Genomic DNA, 23,011 nt, shown 5'->3' on the forward strand with positions numbered 1-23,011 from the left:
GTCCAAACCCACGTGAATTCATATACTTAGCTTTTATAAATTTTTTATTATTGCATGTCGAAGATTTTGATTAAATGATCAATATCACAAGGTCATTTAAAAATATATATTACTGCATAATTAACAGTAAAGTAGAAAACTTTTAAGAATTTTACTTAGTATTTCCCAATGTATCCAAACAAGTAGAGAATAAAATGTCTTAATTAGATTATCATTTTTAATTACGTAATTATTTTAAAAGTTTTAATCCAAATTTATGACTATCATCTTTCTGTTATTTATAAATACCCAAAAGATGAACCAACAAACCATCTTTCTATAGTATCGATTTTCACGTTGAACCCAACATCACAATCCATTTAACACTATCTTCAATCTCTCCATCAAATATATGGCGATTTTGATATCAAGATCAAGAAACTTTAACCATTTTCTTCTAAGCACAAGGTTTCGTTTCTTATCACGCCTAAACCAAACAAGTTCAAAAACATTTTCCCACCATGCCAAAACTTCATCATTTACAACTGCAGCCGGCGGTGGTTTTACAAAGCCGACGGCGACATTTTCCGGCGAGTCTGCCGCCGTTTTCCGGGTAGAACGTTTCCAGTCCAATAAAACTGGAGAGCAACTAAATACACTCTACTATGAAGAAGATAACCATCACCAAATTATTGATGAAAATCAGGTAAATTTTTTCAACACATTCTTCAGCTAGCTAGTACTTTAATTTGTTTGTTTTTTTTCCTTCTAAATTTTCGTCTTCTTCTTATCATGTTTAAAATTTGTATCAAATCAAAGTATTTGTAATTAAGGGAGTATAAATTATAATATAAAAAATTATGGTGGGTGAATAAGTTATACTCCAGTATCAATCTATAGACGAAATTAAGAAATTGGACATAAAGTTTTCTAAGGATAGACCTGAAAGCAATGGTAATAACTCACTTTAATTTATTATACGGAAAAGGGTCAAAAATGATTGAAAATGGCTCAAATACATCCTCCTTCCCCCTATTGGTCCATAAATATCCTTAACGTTAATTTTCGGACTAAAACTGCCCCTCCTTTTAACAGAACTATGGCATGGCATATGTGGGGCTTTGTATTAAATATGTGGCACTGGTTTATTGGTACACATGGAGATATTAGACCCAACATAAATAACCCAACAACCAAACCCTCTCGAGAAAAGTTCATCTTCCTCAAAACCAAATCCTCTTTCTCTGAAAAACAACACGCAAAAGGTGATGGAGACTTTTCATGGATGTCTATGGGTTCAAGGGGATTTCTTTCTCTGCTAACTTGGTTTTAAGGAGATGATAAAGATTTTTTTATTGCTATTAATGGTGAATCTTTATCCATTTTTGTGGCTTCCAAGCACTGCTTCCCCCCATTTTTTCCTCCGTTACATCGTTTATATAACAAATTTACGAATACATATACCGGAGAAAAATTCATGAATAGATACGAGAGATCAAATGTTTAATACTATGAATGAGCAAATAAATTATTGAATTTAACTTACACTTGATTTTCACTCAATCTAGTGAGGGTCTCCATATTAAGGGTTGTCAGCCTCTCACTATTTTTTTGGGATATTCCAATAATCAAAAGATACATCGCTATAAGAATCAGAGACTAAGTTGAAGCATCTGTCATTTATCAACAACAAAAAATATAATCAGTTCAAACAAAAGAAAAAAAGGAAAGAGAAGAAAACTATAAAAATTAAAGAGGATGTAACTCTAAGTTCTCCTAAACCATGCCTTTCTCTCTTTTACCGTGCAAGAGAATTTCAACCTTCTGTGACAATGGCTTCCAATCTTCAGATGGAAAGTAGGTTTGAGATAAAAGGTTCCGGGTTTGAGGTTACTCTAAATGGGTCGGGTTATCTGTGTTGGGTCTGATTTATGTGTATCAATAAACCAGTGCCACATATTTAATACAAAGCCCCACATATGCCATGTCATAGTTCTGTCAGAAGGAGGGGCAGTTTTAGTCCGAAAATTAACGTTAAGGATATTTATGGACCAATAGGTGGAAGGAGGGCATATTTGAGCTATTTCCAATAGGTTAAGGGTCATTTTTGACCTTTTTCCATTTATTATATAATCATAATAATAATAATAATAATAATTTCTGCGCCTTCTAGCCAAAAAAAAAAAACGTGCATGAAAAGGGATAAATACCAAAACAAATAATTGGACTACAGCCTGTCTGTACGCTGAACCCACAACAACATTTGTTGATTTCCTTTATATTCATTTAATATACTCCCATCATGTGATAACTATATGACACAGAATTACAGTTTTGGTAGAATTTTTGCAAAATCTAATCTATTTACTAGGAATATTTTCATCTTTTTATGTCTTTGATCTATGACAAGGTTCAATGAAATCACGTCCTATGTTGGTTAATTAATTACATAATATATTATGTGTTAATTAATATATTATGATAAGAGGAGTTGCTCTGATGGTAGCAACCCCCACTTCCAATCGAGAGGTTGTGAGTTCGAGTCTCCCCAAGAGCAAGGTAGGAAGTTCTTGGAGGGAAGGATGCCGGGGGTTTATTATTCTTGGATAGCTAACCTCAGCAATTAAGTGACTAATTATTCGTTATATTTTGGATTATCTTCTTCGTTTATTGTTGGTTTCATATCATGAATATATATTCTATTCATGTTTATAACTTAAAAATTATTTCATACTACATACTTTACATATAATATTAAATAAGTAAATTTCATTTTCGAAACAAATGACATACATGGCTAAAAATCAAATCAAAATTTTTAAATTTAACCTCGCATGCTGAACTTCATCATTAATTTCAGCCGATCGCGCGCCTAAGAGAACAAATAGCATAGCATATGGATATATAAAAAATTATCCTAATATTCTTACTTATTCAAATTCAATAGGAGTAAATAAAAGCATCTGTTTTAATTGGTCTTTTGTCCTATTTTATATTAGTTGCTACGGCTAATTTTTGCAGTGTTCAAAATAAATAAGCTTAAATTCAGAATATAAAACCATTAGTTAAGCACGTTCTTTAATTGAGTTATTATCATATATATATATATATATTCTTGATCACATGCATGATACTTAGTTTTCATTTTTTGGAGGATAACTATAGGATTTCCTCAAATATGCTTCTAGACGCTTTTGACATAAGTGATGACTCACCATAACGTGTTCCATTTTGAAACATTTTAAATCATCTCATTTTTCAATTCTTCTGTTAAATCTGTGAAAGAAGCACGCTAATAGCCTGTTTGGCCAAGCTTATTTTTGGTGAAAAGTGTTTTTTTTTTTTATGCCAAAAGTATTTTTGGCCAAAAATTAAAGTGTTTGGCCAAGCTTCTGGAAGGAAAAAAAAATATTTTCGAGGAGAAGTAGAAGCAGAAAAAGTAGCTTCTCTCCGATAGCACTTTTTTGAGAAGCACTTTTGAGAAAAATACACTTAGAAACAATTTTTTAAAGTTTGGCCAAACACTAATTGCTGCTCAGAAGTGCTTTTCAAACTAATTAGTCAAACACAAACTACTTCTCACCAAAAGTACTTTTGAAAAAAATACTTCTCAAAATAAGCTGATTTTTGCAGTTTGGCCAAACGGACTATAAAATAGAACAGAAGGAGGACAAAAGATTGTCCTTTATCAAATAAAAATAAAAGAAAACAAAATTAGTATATTTGCTAATGTTTAAGCGTGATAATTAAGTACTATAATAAATTACTAGTACACTTACAAGTAGGGGTGTTTAAACCGATATCAAACTAACCCGATTAAAAAATCCAACTAGGTTTAGTTTAATTTGGTTTGATTTTGAGTAAAAAAAAAACGAACCAACCGACTTATAAATATATAATTTTTATATATACTTTAAAGATTTTATATAGAATTTTTTTTAGAAAATAACTAAAAATATTTGGGACTCTCTCATGGGATCTAGTTTTTATTAGAACAATGAAGTGCATCCATAGTTAGTTATGTTAAATAATGAGTTGTGTATCATCACTTTCTTATCAAGTATCATTGAAATACATCAATCCCTTTTTCATATTCATATGTCAAAATATTCTTATACTTTTTTCGAATTTGAAATGGTAGTTCGATAATTTTAAAATTAAATAGAACATACTATTATTTAGGTTTTCATATTGATATTATGCTTAATTATTAAATGCGATTAACCTTAAAAGCATAAATTAATGAAAAATTATTGTTAGACGACTAAAATAACTACCATGTGTTACTACAAAAGTCTCACATAAGAATATTTTAATAGTTATCAGTTTTTTCAATTTTTACTAATCATATATTCACTTATCAAAACTTTATTTATTACTTTAATTTAGTGAAGTAATATTGAAATAATATTCATGTAACAAAAAATCAAAAACCCCGAAAAAACTAACAAAACCGAACCAATTCAAACCGATATAGTTTTTTTTGCATGCCTCTATAGGAATTGTAAGGTAAGGTCCATGCCCCCCTTACATGTACTCTTCCTTTGTGGTTTTCTTGTTTTATTATTAATAAAAAACTACTATGCTGGCCTAGTAGTATAATTTGCCCAAAAAAAAAGTTTTATTCTAATGTTGAAATAGTTCAACCATTAAGTTAGGGGGTGAAGCACAATGAGGAGGAGGAGATCATATTCTTCTTGCGTTACTTATATAACATAATCTATTGTTTGGTTCTACACGTAAAGAAGTATTACAAATATATTGTCTCCTTTCTGCCTTCTTTAAACATTAAGCGTGGTGATGATGTTTAAAAGAATATTAATTAAAAATCTAGGAGCATTCCCTTTTTTAGATAAATTTGTTATTCTAAGTAAATGAAGGTTAAGCATTTATTTCAAATACAGCCTTAAATTTAGAGTGGTGTAGTGCTATTCCAATTTTATTGAGATTGAGTACTATGGATATGTCATGGGGTTGAAGAATCAAGCCAAGGAGAGAGGTCTAGGGTTCGACTTTGTGATAGAGCATGTTATTTCTTCTATTAACCTTATGGTTTAAATTTAAATTAATCGAATCAATAAATTTTAAGTAATGACAGATAATTAATTAACCCAAATAGCACCCACCTAAGTTTTTAAATTTAAAATAGTTGACGAATATATAATATATGTAAAATTTATGTATAATTAATATATAATCTATGTATCCCGTTTAGAAAAAGTAAATAGTAAATTTAACCGACTATTTGTGTAACAATCCGGGTAAACTAAAAAAAAAAAAAAGAGCCAAATGAACCACGCAATCAATTGGATTAATACAATACTATAAAAATTGGTTGGATGGGCCATTCAGAATGACATGACATGGATGGACGTTACGTCAATTTTGACTGAAAAAATAATTAATTTTCTAAAAGGATAAACACTTTCTGACGTGAGTGATAAATGGATAGCCACAAGCCTTAAATCAACGAGCTCAGTTATTAGCCAAAAAAAAAAAAAACGAGCTCAATTTAAGGAAATATGGGGCAAAAAGAAAAAAAGGCGCAGAATTGGATCTAAATAATTTGGTCAATAGACTGTAATTTTTTGGTTAGGTTTGAATAAATAAAATCAATTTTATTTTTCTATCTGTACAATTTATTCCGTCAGTTTGTTAGGTAAGATATTATGAGTTGGTTTATAGGTACACAATTTTATTCATTTCTCAATCTTTAAGAAATAGGTAGTAGGTAGCAGCTCTTCCTCAACAACAACAACAAACAACAACAACAACCCAGTATAATCCTACTTAGTGAGGTCTGGGGAGGGTAGTGTGTACGCAGACCTTACCCCTACCCTGGGGTAGAGAGGCTGTTTCCAAATAGACATCCGGCATCCTTCCCTCTAAGGCTTTCCCACCTTGCTTTTGGGGCGACTCGAATTCACAACCTCTTGATTGGAAGTGGAGGTTGCTTACCATCAGAGCAACCCTTCTTGTCTAATCGCGATCAATATGATATTAAATCTTATGCATTCTTGAACTCTAGTAATAATCGGTAACATAAGCATTAATAAGATAAAAGATTTTAATTAGATCGGGTCTTTAATTCTTTATACGTATGTATTCTATTACTAGTATTAGTACCCGCACGATGTGCGGATAATTTTATGATCCTCCTAAATTCTATAAATTAAAAAGAACAAATTATATGTGTCACGACCCAAAATCCACTAAGGGTTGTGATGGCGCCGGGCACCGCTGTCAGACAAGCCAAACAAAATTCTTAATTAAATTCTCATTTAAATAATTGTGAAAAACTCTGATTTTTCTTTAATTTTTACTAGTAAAAGATACTCAGTTCAAATTAAATATAGTCAATAAAAAATACCCCATAACTAGGAATGAAATAAAATACAGTAACTATCTGAAATACAAGTGGACAGAAATAAAAATACAGTACAATACTCTGAAAGAGACTCTGTTGGCTACGGTTGTCTCGATAAATGCAACTCACCTGAGTCTTCGTATCAACTATGCCGCTATGCCGCTAGCCACACATGAACATGTGTAACAAAAATGTACAGCAAGTGTAGTATGAGTACAAAAACAACGTGTACCCAATGAATATCCCGTCTAATCTCGAAGAAGTAGAGACGAGAGGTCGACTTCGACATTTACTAGTGGTCCAATAGTAATATATTATTAATGCGAGTAATCATGGATTTACTAAGAACAACAGTAATTTCAAATAAGTCACGAAACAGGTAAGAGTTCCTTTTTATTAAAAGTCTCCGGATTCATAATCCATTAATTAACAATTATCTCAAGTCGGGGAGAGCAAATATCAATATCAATAACTCTCCAGGCAAGCAATCAAGCATGTGCAAATCATGCCGAGGACGTACTGCCCGATCCAACAATATTTAAACTGTGCACTGCCGGAGGGTCGAATGACGTGAACCATAGATGCATCTATTTAATCTGCCGAGGCGTTCGGCCCGTTCCGAAATTAAACACATATAGATAGTCAATCAAGAAGTCAACAGGGAATAATTATCCAAAGAAAAACCAATTCTCTTTTAACAATTTTATAAAAAAAATGAAGTTTAATCCTTTTAGAAATTCATTTACCAATTCAATAGAATTTAAGCAATTCATTTGTCAATAAGGTTACAAATATTCCAAGTATAGCATGCTTTTGGATCCTAGACTACCCGGACTTTCACATGATAGTAGCTACGCACAAACTCTCGTCACCTCGTGCGTGCGTAGCCCCCACAATTAGGAGCACATAACCAATTATTTCACCTATGGGGACAATTCCCTCTTACAAAGTTAGAAAGGAGATTCACCTCGCTCCGAAGATCCATGACCGACATTTCACGCTCTTCCGAAGACTCGAATCGATGTACAATGCTCCAAAACTAGCTAATAATTATGCAAATCCATTAATATATGTTCAATTATTCATACAATCCAATTTATAACAATTTCTAACCCCGATCGAAAAGTTGACAAAATTGCCCTTGGCCCCACGTGCCCGGATTCCGAAATTTTTCGAAGATAAAGTTTACCCATGAACTCACGAACTCAAATATATGATTCTCTCCTAATTTCATACCCAAAATCATGGTCAAATTCCAAGAATATCAATTTCCTAGGTTTCCCCTCAAACCCCAATGTTTCTACCAATTTTTATGTCCAAATCCGTACATAATCATGTATTTAACTAAAAACTAGCATAAATTACTTATCTCATGCTTGGTGGTGAAAATGGCACCTTAAAGTTACTCCAAAATCGGTTCCAATGGAAGAAATGGGGTTGAAATGAACCCAACCCCCGATTTAAAAGAACCTCTCTGCCTCCAGCATTTCCGCACCTGCGGTCCCTTGACCGCTTCTGTGGTTCCGCAGGTGCGGCCTTTCTACCACTCCTGCGGTTTCTCACCAGGCCCCTTTTCCGCTTCTGCACCTCAACCACCGCAAGGTGCGTTCCGGCTTCTGCGGCTACATGACCGCATCTGCGGTCTCTTCACTTCTAGTCAAACCGCGTCTGCGCCCCTCCTAGCTGCTTCTGCGGCTCCGCACCTGCGGCCCAATTCTCGCAGGTGCGGTTACACCAGAAGGCAGCAGCTTCAGCTCTTCCTCCAACTCTAATTCGATCCGTTAACCACCCGGAATCTACCCGAGGCACCCGTGACCCCAATCAATCATACCAATCAGTCCCAAAACATATTACGGACTTGCTCGAGGCCTCAATCATATCAAACAACGCTAAAATCATGAATCGACCCCCAATCCAAGCTTAAGGAACTTTAGAATTTCAAACTTCAACATTCGATGACGAAACCTATCAAATCACGTCCGATTGACCTCAAATTTTGCATACAAGTCATATTTGACATTACGGACCTACTCCAACTTCCGAAATCGGATTCCGACCCCGATATCAAAAAGTTCACTTCCGATCAAACTTCTCAAAAACCTTCAAATTTCTATCTTTAGCCAAATGACTCCAAAATGACCTACAGACCTCCGAATTCACTTCCGATCGCGCTCCCAATACCAGAATCACCATACGGAGCTATTCCCAGACTCGGAATCTCAAACGTACGTTGATAACCCTGAAATGCTTCAATTCAAACTTATGAGATTCTTCCAAAAATACTAACTTCCACAATAGGCGCCGAAACGTTTCCGGGTCTTCCAAAACCCAGTCCGTACATACGCCCAAGTCCGAAATCATCATACGAACCTGCTGGAACCTTCGAATCCCGATTCCGAGGTCGTTTACTCAAAAATCCAACCTTTGTCAATTCTTTCAACTTAAAGCTTCCGAAATAAGAATTCTCTTTCCAAATCAACTCCGAACTTCCTGGAATTCAATTCCGACCGTGCACACAAGTCATAATACCTGAAGTGAAGCTGCTCGTAGCCTCAAACTACTGAACGACGCACTAGAGCTCAAAACGACCAATCGGGTCGTGACAATATGAATAACTATTGACATAAACTTAAATATTATAATCCCATATGTAGTCGGTGATACAGACAAATAAAAATACAATATGATTCAAAAACAAATACTCCTTCTCTGTCAATTTACATAAAATATTTTTCTTATTAATCTGTTCCAAAAGAATGTCACATTTATGTATTTGAAAATAATTCAACGTTATTTTTTTTATTTTACCCATTTTACATATTATGAGAAGTTTTTACACTCATACAAATATCATGACCCCACAAAACTGTTAGGATCATAAGTTTCAAAAGTTTTCTTTTTCGTTCTCAAATTCTGTGTCAAGTCAAACTATCTCATCTATATTGAAACTTAGTGAAGTCATACTATATAGACTAATAAAAAATAAAAATACATTTAGTAATATCTTAATTTAAATTATAAATATTATATTATTATCTCAACATAATAAATTCTTGCATCAATATCAACTTCTACCAACCTAAAATTATACAATGACAAATTAATATATACATGCATGATAATTTATTAACAACAAATATATTCTAACTTTTGAGAGTTACCAAACTTATAAAACAATTGGATCGTCAATTGTTCAATAATTTTGCTAGTTAACTCAATTTTAACCCCACAATTAAAGTCACTTTATTTTTTTTTAAAAATAATACCTTTGGGATATAGTTAAGATTAATATATTATAATTAAATAAATATTATCCTACTTAAAAATATTTTTCTTCTACGATGCACATGTACTAAAAGGCGATGAGTTCTTACATGTAATTCTTAATTAAATGAATCTTACCTTATGATTTTTGTAATTCATTTTATTTTGTGTAAATAGCAATTCCAAATAGTGTAATTATATTCATCTATGTGTTTAGCCTATCCAAATCTCTCTCTCTCTCTCTCTCTCACACACACACACACACACACACACACACACACACACACACACACACACACACACACACACATATATATATATATATATATATATATATATATATATATATATATATATATATATATATATATATATATATATATATATATATCGACCCCATCGGTTGCTCGATCAATTAGCTCATACAATTTGAGAGAACATAAATATCAACAACGGGCTAAAAAGTTATTGTCCATACCTAAGCCATTAGAGAAGAATCTATCCTCCCTTATCTATTTAGCATAGCAACTGCTAGCACTAATAGAAAAAATAAAAAAATATATATATTGCTTCCAAACAATTGAGATATAAAATAAGTTATAAAGAATTGGATAATTAATTTTACCGTAAGGCAACACAATTGACATTTGTTCCGTCGATGTCTGAGTCGATTCATAGTTTAAAACGTTATCCCAACAGAAATGTATGTCATCAGTTCCTTTATTCTTGTGTAATTTTATGGTTGATCAACTCCCTTCCAACATTATGAGTTGCTTTAAACATTGATAGAATCGAACTATATTTATGTGACCATTCTCTTTCTGAGAATCATTTTAAAAGTATTAGACTCCAAACCACATACATCACACGTCATGATTCTCAAAACTGAAAATGCTAATTGAGCAAGAGATATAGATTTATTTTTAAATTAATTAAAAGTATCAATTTACCACACTATCTTTATACCCCCTCCCCCCGTATTATTCCCTCTACTATGAAATTTAATATAATTATTTCATTTATATGGAAGTTTGACTTTAAATTTCCATTTAAATTAACTATATAATAATTTAAGTTATATTTAAATTTTTATAATTTGTTTCTCAGAATTATGTCAATTGTTTATATTTTTTTTAATTTTATCTATTATAATGGTTTAAATACGTGTATCTCATTTATATAGTATGACTTAGATCATTAATATTTTAAAAGTTTTCTCTTCTCAAAGATCAATAAGTCTTATCATTATGCATATATCTACTACTGAAATTATTTAATTATATATTTTTTCTTCTTTTTTTGATTCCTTGTTCGTGTTATTGCATTACCCATAACTTAGAGTTGTTCATATTATAGTCCACAACTCTCATTAATAGATGAATTTAGTTTTTCTTTTTCTTGTAATAAAAATTATATTCATTACTTTTTTATTCTACTGCTCAAATTAATATTTAAATTTATCAATAATATTTTTGAATATCATTTTATTTTTTATCTTCATTTTATATTTTAGCCTTTAAAAAATTATTTTTATTGTATACTTGTTTAAAATTCAGAAAACTTAGTCTAAAACAGACACTTTGGATTATCCATTATGAAATAAATAAATTATTAAATATATATACATTCTGAACTTTAGGTTAAAAGCTTAAAATATATTTATCTTCAACTTATTGAAAAGTATTAAATTTTTACAATAAATTAAAATTATACATTAGATTACGGTAGGATATATTCTTCTCACTCGATATTAGAAAAGGAATCAAAATACTATTAATATCAAAATTCTTTACTTTTCAAATAAAAAATTACAGTTAGAAAATATTAGTAGAATGATTGAGCTTTATTTTTTTTTAAAAAGAATTCTTATTTCAATTTAATTTCAATAAATGAAATTCCATATATAGTTCTTAAGTGATATTTTCTTATTTGATAATCTCCCATAATCTTAAATTTAAAATTGTCAAGTGATTTTATAATAACTTGTCTCTTAGACTTAACTACAATACAAGCTTTCTTGCTTTAATATATATCCTTCGAGCATAAACATGGTTAAACCTATCTTAAGATTCATTCACATTTCCATTATTAATTGGAACTACTTGATTGAGTTTGTATAGAAATTTTGGTGGGTAGGTGGGGGTGGGGTCCAAGATTCATGTGTAGCTAGCCACGTGTACCTCTAGTTTCTAGATAAAAGCAAGATGATGTTACACCTGATCAACTTAACACTACAAGACAAAAATTTCTTGTACATGTCTCCTAGGGGTGTTCATGGGTTGATTTGGATCGATTTTTTTTCTAAAAAAAAATCAAACCAAGTAAGTCAGTTTTTTAAATATTAGAACCAAACCAAACCAATTAAGTCGGTTTTCTCGATTCAGTTTATGTCGGTTTTTCGATTTTTTCGGTTATTTGTCGATTTTCCCTTAAATATAAGACATACATTACCAAACACACATTTCGGCGACCACATTTTCAACGTAACACTATCAAATCAATTGTCCTTTGAGAAATCTATTATTTATCAAGATATATTGATGATAATTAAATCAAATAGTGATGAATAATTTAAGGACTCAATTAAAAAATATATTATTTTTAACATGAAATAGATTCTTACATTTAACAAAAGAAAATTGCCAATTAAACTAGAATGTAAAGGTAAAAAATTGTACTAAATGTGCAAATGATTAATATTTACTATAAAAATTTTAAAACTTTGTATAAAGGTATACATATATATAGGTGTAATAATAAATTTAAAATAACTACTCCTATATTCGGTTTGGTTTTTTTTTTTAATTAAAACCAAATCCAAACCAAATTTGATCGGTTTTTAAATTTTAAAACTAAAACCAAACCAAACCAAAAAGTATCGATTTTTTTAGTCGATTTAGTTTGGTTTTCGGCTTGGTTCGGGTTTTCGGATTTTTATGAACACCCCTAATGTCTCCTTTATTTAGTACTCTTGTCAGTTGATACTTTTTTTTCAATTCATTCCATTACATAAACTTGCATTGATTTTATTAATTTGTTTCGCTTTGTGTTTGAAGAGGAGCGCTTCTCCAAAAAAAAATATCGAATATTTCGCGTTGCGTTTAAAGAGGAGCGCTTCTCGCTTCTTAAAATATCAAACTTGAGATCCCTAATTAAACGTGAAATGATTAATTTGATTTGCGTTGCGTTTAAAGAGGAGCATTTCTCAAAATATAAAACTAAGTGGGCGTTTGGACATAAGAATTGTAAAATTCAAAAAAAAAAGTAAAAAAAAAAATTAAGTGAAAATGGTATATGAAATTAGAGTTGTATTTCTCAACATTGTGAGTATTTTGAATGAAAATTTTGAAAAGTGGCTTTTTGGAGTTTTGTAAATTTTCGATAATTTTCAAAATGCATTTTCAAGTGAAAATTTAAAATGTTATGAACAAACGCTGATTCAGGAAAAAAGGAAAAAAAAAAAACAAAAAATTCTTATGTCCAAACGGACTCTAAAATTTCTAATTAAACGTGGAGGAATTAGTCATCCGGACAGAGTGCCACAGTGCTTGGCCCTGTCTCATTTTGTAGTTGGCTATCATCAAAAATGACAAAACAAGTTCCTTCTTCTACTGTCTTAACTCATCAAATATTCTTGATAAATGGAGTTTCAAGAAAAACTTAGAATTTACTTGACATGATATAATGGGATTCCTCAGAATCCTCCTCTCTAATTCTAGGCTAATTCATAGAATTGGTAATAAACAACCAGTTGGCAAATTCCATGGTGCACTTGTTGGTTCTTCAACAAGTCTTCTATCATTTCACCGGTTTGAGTCTACCAACACACTCAAATTAGTGCAACCTTCTCTCTTTACTGAAAATGATGATAATGATTATTTTCAGGTTATTTTCACTTCACCAACTTCTATTCACTCATTTTTCTTTCTCTTGATAATTATATAAACAGTTTTGAATTTGGAAAATTTATTTTGTGTCAAAATTCTTGCTTTATTTCTACGGTGCACGATAGAATCTATATAGGCTATACGATTTAGTTTTTTTGGGGTTAAGTTTGTCATATTAGTATATTTACTTTAGGTCCAGTCTATTCTAAGAGTCTTTTAGTACTCAAATTGCTTAAATGTACTACTAGGAAACTTTTACTACTCCAATTTTATTTTATGTAATATTGGACAGAAATGAGCTTAAATGTAGCGACATGAACAACGATCCGACATTAAATTGCTAGGTATTGAGGCATAATTGTTGTATGGTTACAAAGCTTATTACTGAATATGGAATTGGCAGGTCATGGATTTTCCTGGAGGGCAGCTTCCAATTACTCCTCAAATGAAATTTATTGCAGAGTCATCTGAAAAGAGGTTACCTTGTTATAGAGTCCTTGATGATGATGGCTATCCAATTCCAGGCAGCATTTTTGAGGAGGTATTTGCAATTCTTTCAAGTCTAGTTAGAATATCCATTTCTATGAATTTTGATGTATTTACTTGGTTTAAAATGTGGTAGGTGAGCAAAGAATTGGCTGTAAAAATGTATAGTTCAATGGTGACACTTCAAGTTATGGATACCATATTTTATGAAGCACAAAGGCAGGGGAGGTTATCTTTCTATCTCACTACTGCTGGAGAAGAAGGTATCAACATAGCATCTGCTGCTGCTCTCTCCGTCGATGACTTCGTCTTGCCTCAGGTGCTCGCTTTTCTTCTTCGATTTATATTATGCATCTTCATAGGCGAGTTCGAGATCTACAGTCAGTATGTTCAAAATAAGTGCAGTGTTTTTGTAGGTATATATTTTAAATTTTCCTGCAAATGTATGCATTGTACGAGTCGAAAGTAATGAGTTTAGTTAAACCCACATAACCGGCATTGGATCCGCCTATGTTCCTGTTCATATAGCCCATACCAACTTTCTCTTATCGTTTTTTTTCCAAATATACTGTATTCTTGTTCATTCTTTTTTCTTTTTTCTTTTTGTGTGTGTGTGGGGGGTGGGGGGTGGGGGCTAAGTTGCTCTGACTCGGCATTTAGGTGCCGCACCCGTGTCGACACGACACTAGTATGGGTGTGGGTATGAGATCCGTACCGGATCTGATCAAATAATTTTCGGTACTTTGACCACGATGGACGGAAAAATTTGAGACAAGATACAATTTGATTCCCATATTCAGAACCAAAACTACGTAAGAAAATTGCATACCTTATCTAGGAAGTCAATCATTTACTTATCTACAACTTGAGAATAAAAAAGAAAATCATACTTTACAAGTTATACGTAAGTATTTCTAAAAAAATTTCATAATTTAGAGATATTTTTATATTTTATTTTTTTGAATTGTTTTTAGCCGGATCCCCGCCCTCGTATCCGTACTAGGATCCATATTCCGAATCTTAGAATTTACGTCTCGAAAGATTCGACCTCTAGATCCGCACCCGTGTCGGACACCAGCACCAGTGCCTGAGCAACTTGAACCATTGAATCCAGTTTGTCTTAGAGATGAGTATTTATCAAACACATTTAGCATTAGCACAATGATTGAACCATTGAATCCAATGTCTTTTTATTGATGTCCGTGTTAGTAGATTTTAACAATAGTTTTATGATCCTATAAATAACCTGGAAACGATGTAATTTAACATGTTATTATCCATCACAGTATAGGGAAGTAGGGGTTATCTTATGGCGGGGCTTCCCCCTGAAAGATATTGCCAATCAATTGTTCGGAAACAAGTTTGATTATGGAAAAGGAAGGCAAATGCCATGCCACCATGGTTCTAATGAGCTCAATTACTTAACTATTTCTTCGCCAATAGCGTAAGATTTCAAACATTTAGCATTTCCTTTCTCCCCTTTCTCTAAATATTCAGGAATTTCGATCTAAAACAATTTTCTGCTCCAAATTCCATTTACCTCAGGACACAGATTCCTCAGGCCGCGGGCGTTGCTTACTCTCTGAAAATGGATAAAAAGGAGGCTTGTGCTATTACTTATCTTGGAGATGGTAGCACCAGTGAGGTGATTAAATTAAGCAAATTAATGCGATTTTTAAGAGACTTAACTAATCAAATGGAATTAATAGCTGATTTTCTTTTGATATATTTGCAGGGTGATTTTCATGCTGCTTTAAACTTTGCAGCGGTTTTGGACGCTCCTGTTGTCTTTATATGCCGCAACAATGGATGGGCCATTAGCACTCCTGTAAACGAACAATTTCGAAGTAATTTTCGAAACTATTTGATACAAAGTGCACCTTTTACTAGTAATTTTCTCCATCTTATTTAAAGGCTTTTCTCCTATGTGTCGTAATGGCAGGTGATGGAGTTGCCTCAAAGGGTCAAGCCTATGGAATTAGAAGCATTCGTGTAGATGGCAATGATGTCTTGGCAACTCATAGTGCTATTCGTGCAGCTCGCGAAATGGCAATTAAGGAACAAAAGCCAATATTAGTAGAGGTGAAGTGTTGCTCCTTCATAAAGACCAATATCTGTTCAGCTATGATATCTGTACTGAATCTTGAAATAGTTCATGTAGAAACTTTCATACTAAAAACTTCCAACATTTATGTAACTTTTAGGCCATGACTTATAGAGTAGCCCACCATTCAACATCTGATGATTCAACCAAGTATCGACCCGTCGAAGAAATAGAGCACTGGAAAACAGCAAAAAGTCCAATATCCAGATTCAGAAAATGGATTCAGAGAAATGGTTGGTGGAATGATGAAAATGAATCTGAACTTCGCGGAGACACCAGAAAACAGGTGAAGATTTCAAGAATCATATATACTCAGTAGAACTTGATTGATTTTCTTCTGATAATGCAAGTAACAGTTTAAAATGGTTATTTTTGAATTAGGTATTGCAAGTAATGCAAGCAGCAGAGAAGGTGGAGAAACCTCCATTGACAGATTTGTTTACGGATGTTTATGACAAAGTGCCATTAAATCTTCAAGAGCAACACAAGTTTATTAGGGATGCTGTAAAGAAATCTCCAAGAGAGTATCCTTCTGATGTTCCTATATAAGGCTAATATAATGTGTTACGATGGTAATATGTAATAGCTAGAATTCATTCTGAAATTGCCAGTTACATTACATTCTCGAGTTCCGTGGTTCTAGCACGGTCGCTCAACTGTCATATTCGGCTTGTTTATCTGATTTTAATACCTGTTGAACAACAACAACAACAACAACAACAACAACAACAACGACCCAGTATAATCCCACAAGTGGGGTCTGGGGAGGGTAATATGTACGCAGACCTTACCCCTACCCCAAAGGGTAGAGAGGCTGTTTCCAGGAGACCCTCGGCTCAAAAAAGCAACAGGAGCCGATATATTAGTACCATAAAAATGCATAATAAAATAACAGCAATATAAGAGATATGAAATACAGAATACGAAGTACGAAATAGATGGTTGATATAGTAAAACTAGCAGGTAAAGCCCTGCATCAATAGACGACCAATGACATTCATAGTCTAACTCCTAACTGGCTAGTCTCACTCTATTGTGCTGTAGAAATATTCACAACTTTCCCTAACCTATAACCTTAATGCTCGACCTCCATAATTTCCTGTCAAGGGCCATGTCCTCAGTAATCCTAAGTTGCGTCATGTCCTGTCTGATCACCTCTCCCCAATACTTCTTAGGTCGCCCTCTACCTCTCCGCGTGCCCACTACAGCCAGTCGCTCACACCTCCTCACCGGTGCATCAGTGCTCCTCCTCTGAATGTGCCCGAACCATCTGAGTCTTACTTCCCGCATCTTGTCCTCCATGGGGGCCACGCCCACCTTCTCTCGAATATCTTCATTCCTAATCTTATCCATCCTTGTATGCCCGCACATCCACCTCAACATCCTCATCTCTGCTACTTTCATCTTCTGGATGTGTGAGTTCTTTACCGGCCAACATTCAGTTCCATATAACATGGCAGGCCTAACCACTGCTCTATAAAACTTACCTTTTAGTAACGGTGGCACTTTCTTGTCACACAAGACTCCCGACGCTAACCTCCACTTCATCCACCCCACCCCTATACGGTGTGTGACATCCTCGTTAATCTCCCCGATCCCCTGAATAACCGACCCAAGGTACTTGAAACTACCTCTCTTGGGAATGACTTGAGAGTCAAGCCTCACTTCAACTCCCGCTTCCGTCGGCTCAACTCCAAATTTGCATTCGAGGTATTCCGTCTTCGTCCTGCTCAACTTGAAACCTTTAGACTCCAGAGCATGTCTCCAATTCTCTAGCCTCTCGTTGACGCCGCCTCGTGTCTCGCCAATTAGAATAATGTCATCAGCAAATAGCATGCACCATGGCACCTCCCCTTGAATATGATGAGTCAGTGCATCCATCACCAGGGTAAATAGGAATGGGCTGAGCGCAGACCCTTGGTGCAACCCCGTAATAACTGGAAAGTGTTCAGAGTCGCCTCCTACTGTCCTAACCCGAGTCTTAGCTCCAGCATACATGTCTTTAATCACCCTAATATAGTCAACCGGGACCCCTTTATCCTCTAAGCAGGTCCATAAGACCTCCCTAGGAACCCTATCGTACGCTTTCTCCAGATCAATAAACACCATGTGGAGATCCTTCTTCCTATCTCTGTACTATTCTACCATCCTCCTAATAAGGTGGATAGCTTCTGTGGTAGATCGCCCCGGCATGAACCCGAACTGGTTGTCTGAAATAGACACCGTCCTTCGCACTCTCATTTCTACCACTCTATCCCAAACTTTCATGGTATGACTTAGTAATTTGATGCCCCTATAGTTGTTAGAGCTCTGGACATTACCTTTGTTCTTATACAACGGGACCATTGTACTCCACCTCCACTCTTCAGGCATCCTATTAGTCTTGAATATAACACTAAACAATGCAGTAAGCCACTCCAAGCCTGCTCTCCCCACACACCTCCACAGTTCAACCGGAATTTCGTCTGGCCCGGTAGCTCTGCCCCTTCTCATCTTACGCATTGCCTCCATGACTTCATCGATCTCAATGTCCCTACAATTATTTAATTCATGGTTACTGTCGGTATTCCTCAATTCCCCAAGTATAATATCCTGATCCCCTTCTTCACTTAGAAGTTTATGAAAGTAGGTCTGCCACCTCCTCTTAATCTGGTCATCTCCCATCAAAACTTTGCCGTCATCATATTTTATGCACCTCACTTGGTCCAGATCCCGAGTTGTCCTCTCTCTCACCTTAGTGAGTCGGAATAACTTCTTCTCCCCACCTCTATTCCTTAGTTCCTCATACAGACGAGCAAAAGCTGTCGTCTTAGCCTCCGTCACTGCCATCTTCGCCTCCTTCCTAGCTACCTTATACCTTTGAATGTTCTCTCTCTTCTCCTCCTCGTCAGTGCTCCCTACTAACCGCAGGTAAGCCGCCTTCTTTGCTTCCACTTTACCTTGGACAACTGCATTCCACCACCAATCTCCTTTGTGGCCACCATTGTGGCCCGTAGATATCCCTAACACCTCTCTCGCCGCCTTTCTTATACAGTCCGCCGTCGTCGACCACATTGTGTTTGCGTCCCCACTACTTCTCCAAGCTCCAATTGCCGATAACCTTCCTTCCAACTCCTTAGCTTTATCCTTAGTCAAGGCGCCCCACCTAATCCTGGGGCGTCCTTGTACTAACCTCTTCTTCCTCCTTATCCTAATACAAATGTCCATCACCAAAAACCTATGCTGCATTGAGAGGGTCTCACCTGGGATAACCTTGCAGTCCTCGCACAACCTTCTGTCGCACCTCCTGAGGAGGAGATAGTCAATCTGAGTCTTCGCCACCGAACTTTGGTAAGTAACCAAATGTTCATCCCGCTTCATAAAACTCGAGTTCGCAATGACTAGATCGAAAGCCTTGGCAAAGTCCAACAGCAAAATGCCCCCTCTGTTCCGCTCCCCGAAACCAAAGCCGCCATGCACCTCAGTGTACCTACCTGCAGATGACCCAATATGACCATTGAAATCTCCTCCTATGAATAACCTCTCAGAAGGCGGTATACTACGCACAATCTCATCCAACCCCTCCCAAAAGCGCCTCTTAATATCCTCATCCAAGCCTGCTTGCGGTGCGTACGCGCTAACGACATTTAAAGTACCCTCACCCACCACCAACTTAATAGTCATTAGTCTATCATTCACCCGCCTGACCTCTACCACGGACTCTCTAAGATGGCTATCTACCAGGATACCCACTCTACCAGGATACCCACTCCATTCTTACCCCTTAGGACACCAGAGTACCACAACTTATACCCATCCACGTTTTTCGCCCTCGATCCGACCCACCTAGTATCCTGGACACACGCTATATTAATCTTCCTCTTCTGCAGGATTTTCGCCAACTCTATGGACTTACTCGTTAGTGAACCTATGTTCCATGACCCGATTCTCAACCTATAGGCTCCCTTGCCCCCTCTACCTCCCCTGCTACCCGACCCACCACCTGAACCTAGGTTCAAACTTAATGCATCAGGCAAATTCTCCAATGTATTGATGCTAGAGCTTCAACACATCCATAATAATATTAGGCCAAATAGATACGTGGCCCCTTAAAGTTATTATGAAATTTCACTTACACACTTCAACTTACATTGTTACCTATTAGACACTCAAATTAAAGTATGTCAAAAATGTTCAAAAGGAACACAAATTTGACATTTTCAAGCCAATACAAGTACGCGCATCTCACTTTCTGGGGACACTTTTGACAAGGCAAATCAAACCAAGCAGTAAAGTGGTCATGAAAGGAAGAAGTTGATGGCTGGGTTAAATGAAGAATAACTAGGAGAGAAAAAGAATCACTGATTTACGCGCCTAGCTCGAAGTGAGAATCTCTCCTTATGCCTAATGCTGCTCGGTGGGCCGGGCCTGAACCGGACCGGACCGGGCCCGCGGTCCTAACGGGCCTGGTGGGCCTGGTGGGCCGGTCCTGGGTGGGCCGGTCTTGGTGGGCCTCTGAGCCCGTCACGGGCTGGTCTCCATGGTTGAGCCCACGAGCCCGGGACCGTTTGGCCCGGGACCGGCAGGCGGGCCTGGGCCGGTCCTGGCGGGCCTGGCGGGCCCAACGGCTATTTTTCAAAAAAAAAAAAAAAAAAAAAATCAAACGGCCATATTTAAAATCTAGCCGTTTGGGCTGAAAATATGACCGTTTTTTAAGTTAAAAAAATGGCCATTTGGCCCCCAAACTTTATTTTAACCCCAAACTTTATATAATTACACTTTTCCCCATTTCTCAACTATAAATACCCCCTCATTCTTTCATTTTTATTCACCAATTCATCAATATCTCTCAATATCTCTCAATCTCTCTCAATCTCTCTACTACAATTACTTAATTTATTGTTGAAATTTCGTGAAAAATTGTGAAGTTGTTGAATTGAAGTTTTCAAGTGTTCAACGATTTTCAATTTTCAAGAAGTTGTTCGGCAATCCGGTAAACTCGTTTCAACTCTTACGTTTTTATAATATATTTTTGTGTGGTTTAGTTTGCATAATTATAATTAATATGGCATTTACTTTGAAAAAAATGTTTGGTAAAGGAAAAGATAAAACCGGTGAAAGTAGTGGCCAACCAACTACCCTTCCCCCGGCTCCTCGACCTAGAAAAGATAAGCAAGTTGAAAGTAGTCGCCAACCTAGACGTCCTCCTCCTTCCGTAATTCTTGATAGTGATCACCCTTGTTTTCAATTTACCGATAGTGAATTTTATCATAATGTTGCACCAGGTGATAGATTAGATGATGAAATTATGAATGCTCTTTATCCTAATGAAACCATCTTAGAAAATAATGAGGAAAATGAGGATGATGATGAAACTCAAGCACCGGATTTAGATGATACACCTACTAGTCCTCTTAATAACCCAAGTGATGCACCGGTCGACCCACCTGTAGAAACTCCTACTTTTAATAGAGAACCTGCTAAACGCTTAGAAACATCATTAGTTTGGAATTTTTTTACTCAAGTAAGAGAAAAAAATAAGGCTAAGTGTAAAACTTGTGGGAAATTAATGTCGCATAAATATGTAGGAGACCGTAGCGGCACAGGTAGTTTGACTAGGCACATAAAAACACACCCTAGAGATAAGGCTAGATTTTTTCAAATGAAAGCGCATCTAGAGGGGACAAGTGTAGATTCTGCGATTAACCCTAGTACAGGTTCAAATCTAGTTCAACCAGGAATTAACACTGTCACTGGAGGTATTTTATATTACGATCCAAATAGAGATCGTGAAGAATTAGCAAAGATGATTACTGTTATGTGCTTACCTTATACTTTTGCTTCTAATCCTAATTGGGTTCATTATATTAGAAGAGTGTTTAATCCTACTTATAAAGGTTGGCCTCGCGCAACAGTTAAGAGTGATATTTATAAATTCAAACATGAATATGAACAATATTTGCGTTATTTATTTACTCATATACCTAATCGGATTTCTATTACTACTGATATTGGTAGAAGTGGTAATGATTGTGATTACCTAACTGTTACAAGTCATTGGATAGATGAAGAATGGATAATGCAAAAACGCATAATTGCATATAGAATAATTAATTCGCGTCACACAGGTAAATTTATAGCTAACACTGTTGCAGATATTTGTAGATATTTTTGCTTTAGCGATAAAATAATGGCAATTTCAATGGATAATGCTTCTAGTAACACCAGTGCTATAGGCATGCTTACAACAACACTAAATCCTGCATTTACTAATATTTTCCATGTTAGATGTATTTGTCATATTTATCATTTAATTGTCGGTGATGGTATGCGAATATTAAACATAGAAATTGAAAAGGTTAGAATGGCTCTTAATTGGCTTTTTTATTCAAACCGTAGAAGTAGACTTAGAGAGTATTTTAAAAAATGTGATGAATATGGCCTTAGAGAAAGAAAGGTTCCTAAACCTTGCCCGACTAGATGGAATTGTATGTACGAAAGTTTAGTAGTAGCATATGAATATAGAAACCCAATTAATGCAACGTTTAATTCTCGGGTAGGTGGTGAAGATGATGATGAAATGCTTACCACTCAAGATTGGACTAATGTTAAAATTCTTTTAGATTTTTTAGAACATTTTCAAATTGCAACAAATGCATTTTCTGGGCAATATTATCCTACTATTTCAAACTGTTTAGTTTATATTGCAGCACTATCTGATTTGTTTGTTGAATTTAGTGAGGGTGGGGATATTTATGAACTTGCTATAAATGAAATGAAACAAAAGTTTAAAAAATATTTTTTTCCTATCCCTCCTATTTATGGTCTTGCTGCAATGCTAAATCCTACAATGAAATTGGGAGGTCCTCATTTTTGGTATTCAAATATTTATAAGGCTTTAGATCTTTCAAATGAGGAAATTGCGACACTTGCAGATGCAAAAGC

At 35.1% G+C, this 23,011-nt stretch overlaps 1 protein-coding gene across 2 annotated transcripts; it reads left to right on the forward strand.

Annotated features, from left to right (window-relative positions):
• The first annotated feature begins 313 nt into the window (after nt 1-313).
• Nucleotides 314-16,708, forward strand: LOC107805669 (2-oxoisovalerate dehydrogenase subunit alpha 1, mitochondrial). Of its 2 annotated transcripts, none has more exons than XM_016629741.2 (9): nt 314-685; nt 13,901-14,038; nt 14,120-14,302; nt 15,270-15,427; nt 15,529-15,628; nt 15,719-15,830; nt 15,926-16,065; nt 16,188-16,373; nt 16,469-16,708. In XM_016629741.2, the coding sequence occupies exons 1-9, from the start codon at nt 392-394 to the stop codon at nt 16,634-16,636; spliced, it is 1,479 nt and encodes a 492-aa protein (XP_016485227.1). In that variant the 5' UTR covers nt 314-391; the 3' UTR covers nt 16,637-16,708. The 2 variants fall into 2 exon arrangements, with proteins under 2 accessions (XP_016485227.1, XP_016485228.1); XM_016629742.2 differs by lacking the exon at nt 314-685 and adding an exon at nt 13,168-13,495.
• The last annotated feature ends 6,303 nt before the right edge of the window (nt 16,709-23,011 follow it).

The sequence above is a fragment of the Nicotiana tabacum genome, chromosome 16 (genome assembly GCF_000715075.1).
Source record: "Nicotiana tabacum cultivar K326 chromosome 16, ASM71507v2, whole genome shotgun sequence".
Classification (NCBI taxonomy): domain Eukaryota; kingdom Viridiplantae; phylum Streptophyta; class Magnoliopsida; order Solanales; family Solanaceae; genus Nicotiana; species Nicotiana tabacum.

Bases quoted from the DNA above. Each gene is read 5' to 3' on its own strand.
- LOC107805669 (XM_016629741.2), top strand. From the start codon at position 392: ATGGCGATTTTGATATCAAGATCAAGAAACTTTAACCATTTTCTTCTA. The intron at 15,428-15,528 runs GTAAGATTTCAA...CATTTACCTCAG, and splicing joins ACTATTTCTTCGCCAATAGC to GACACAGATTCCTCAGGCCG. The intron at 16,374-16,468 runs GTGAAGATTTCA...TTTTTGAATTAG, and splicing joins GCGGAGACACCAGAAAACAG to GTATTGCAAGTAATGCAAGC.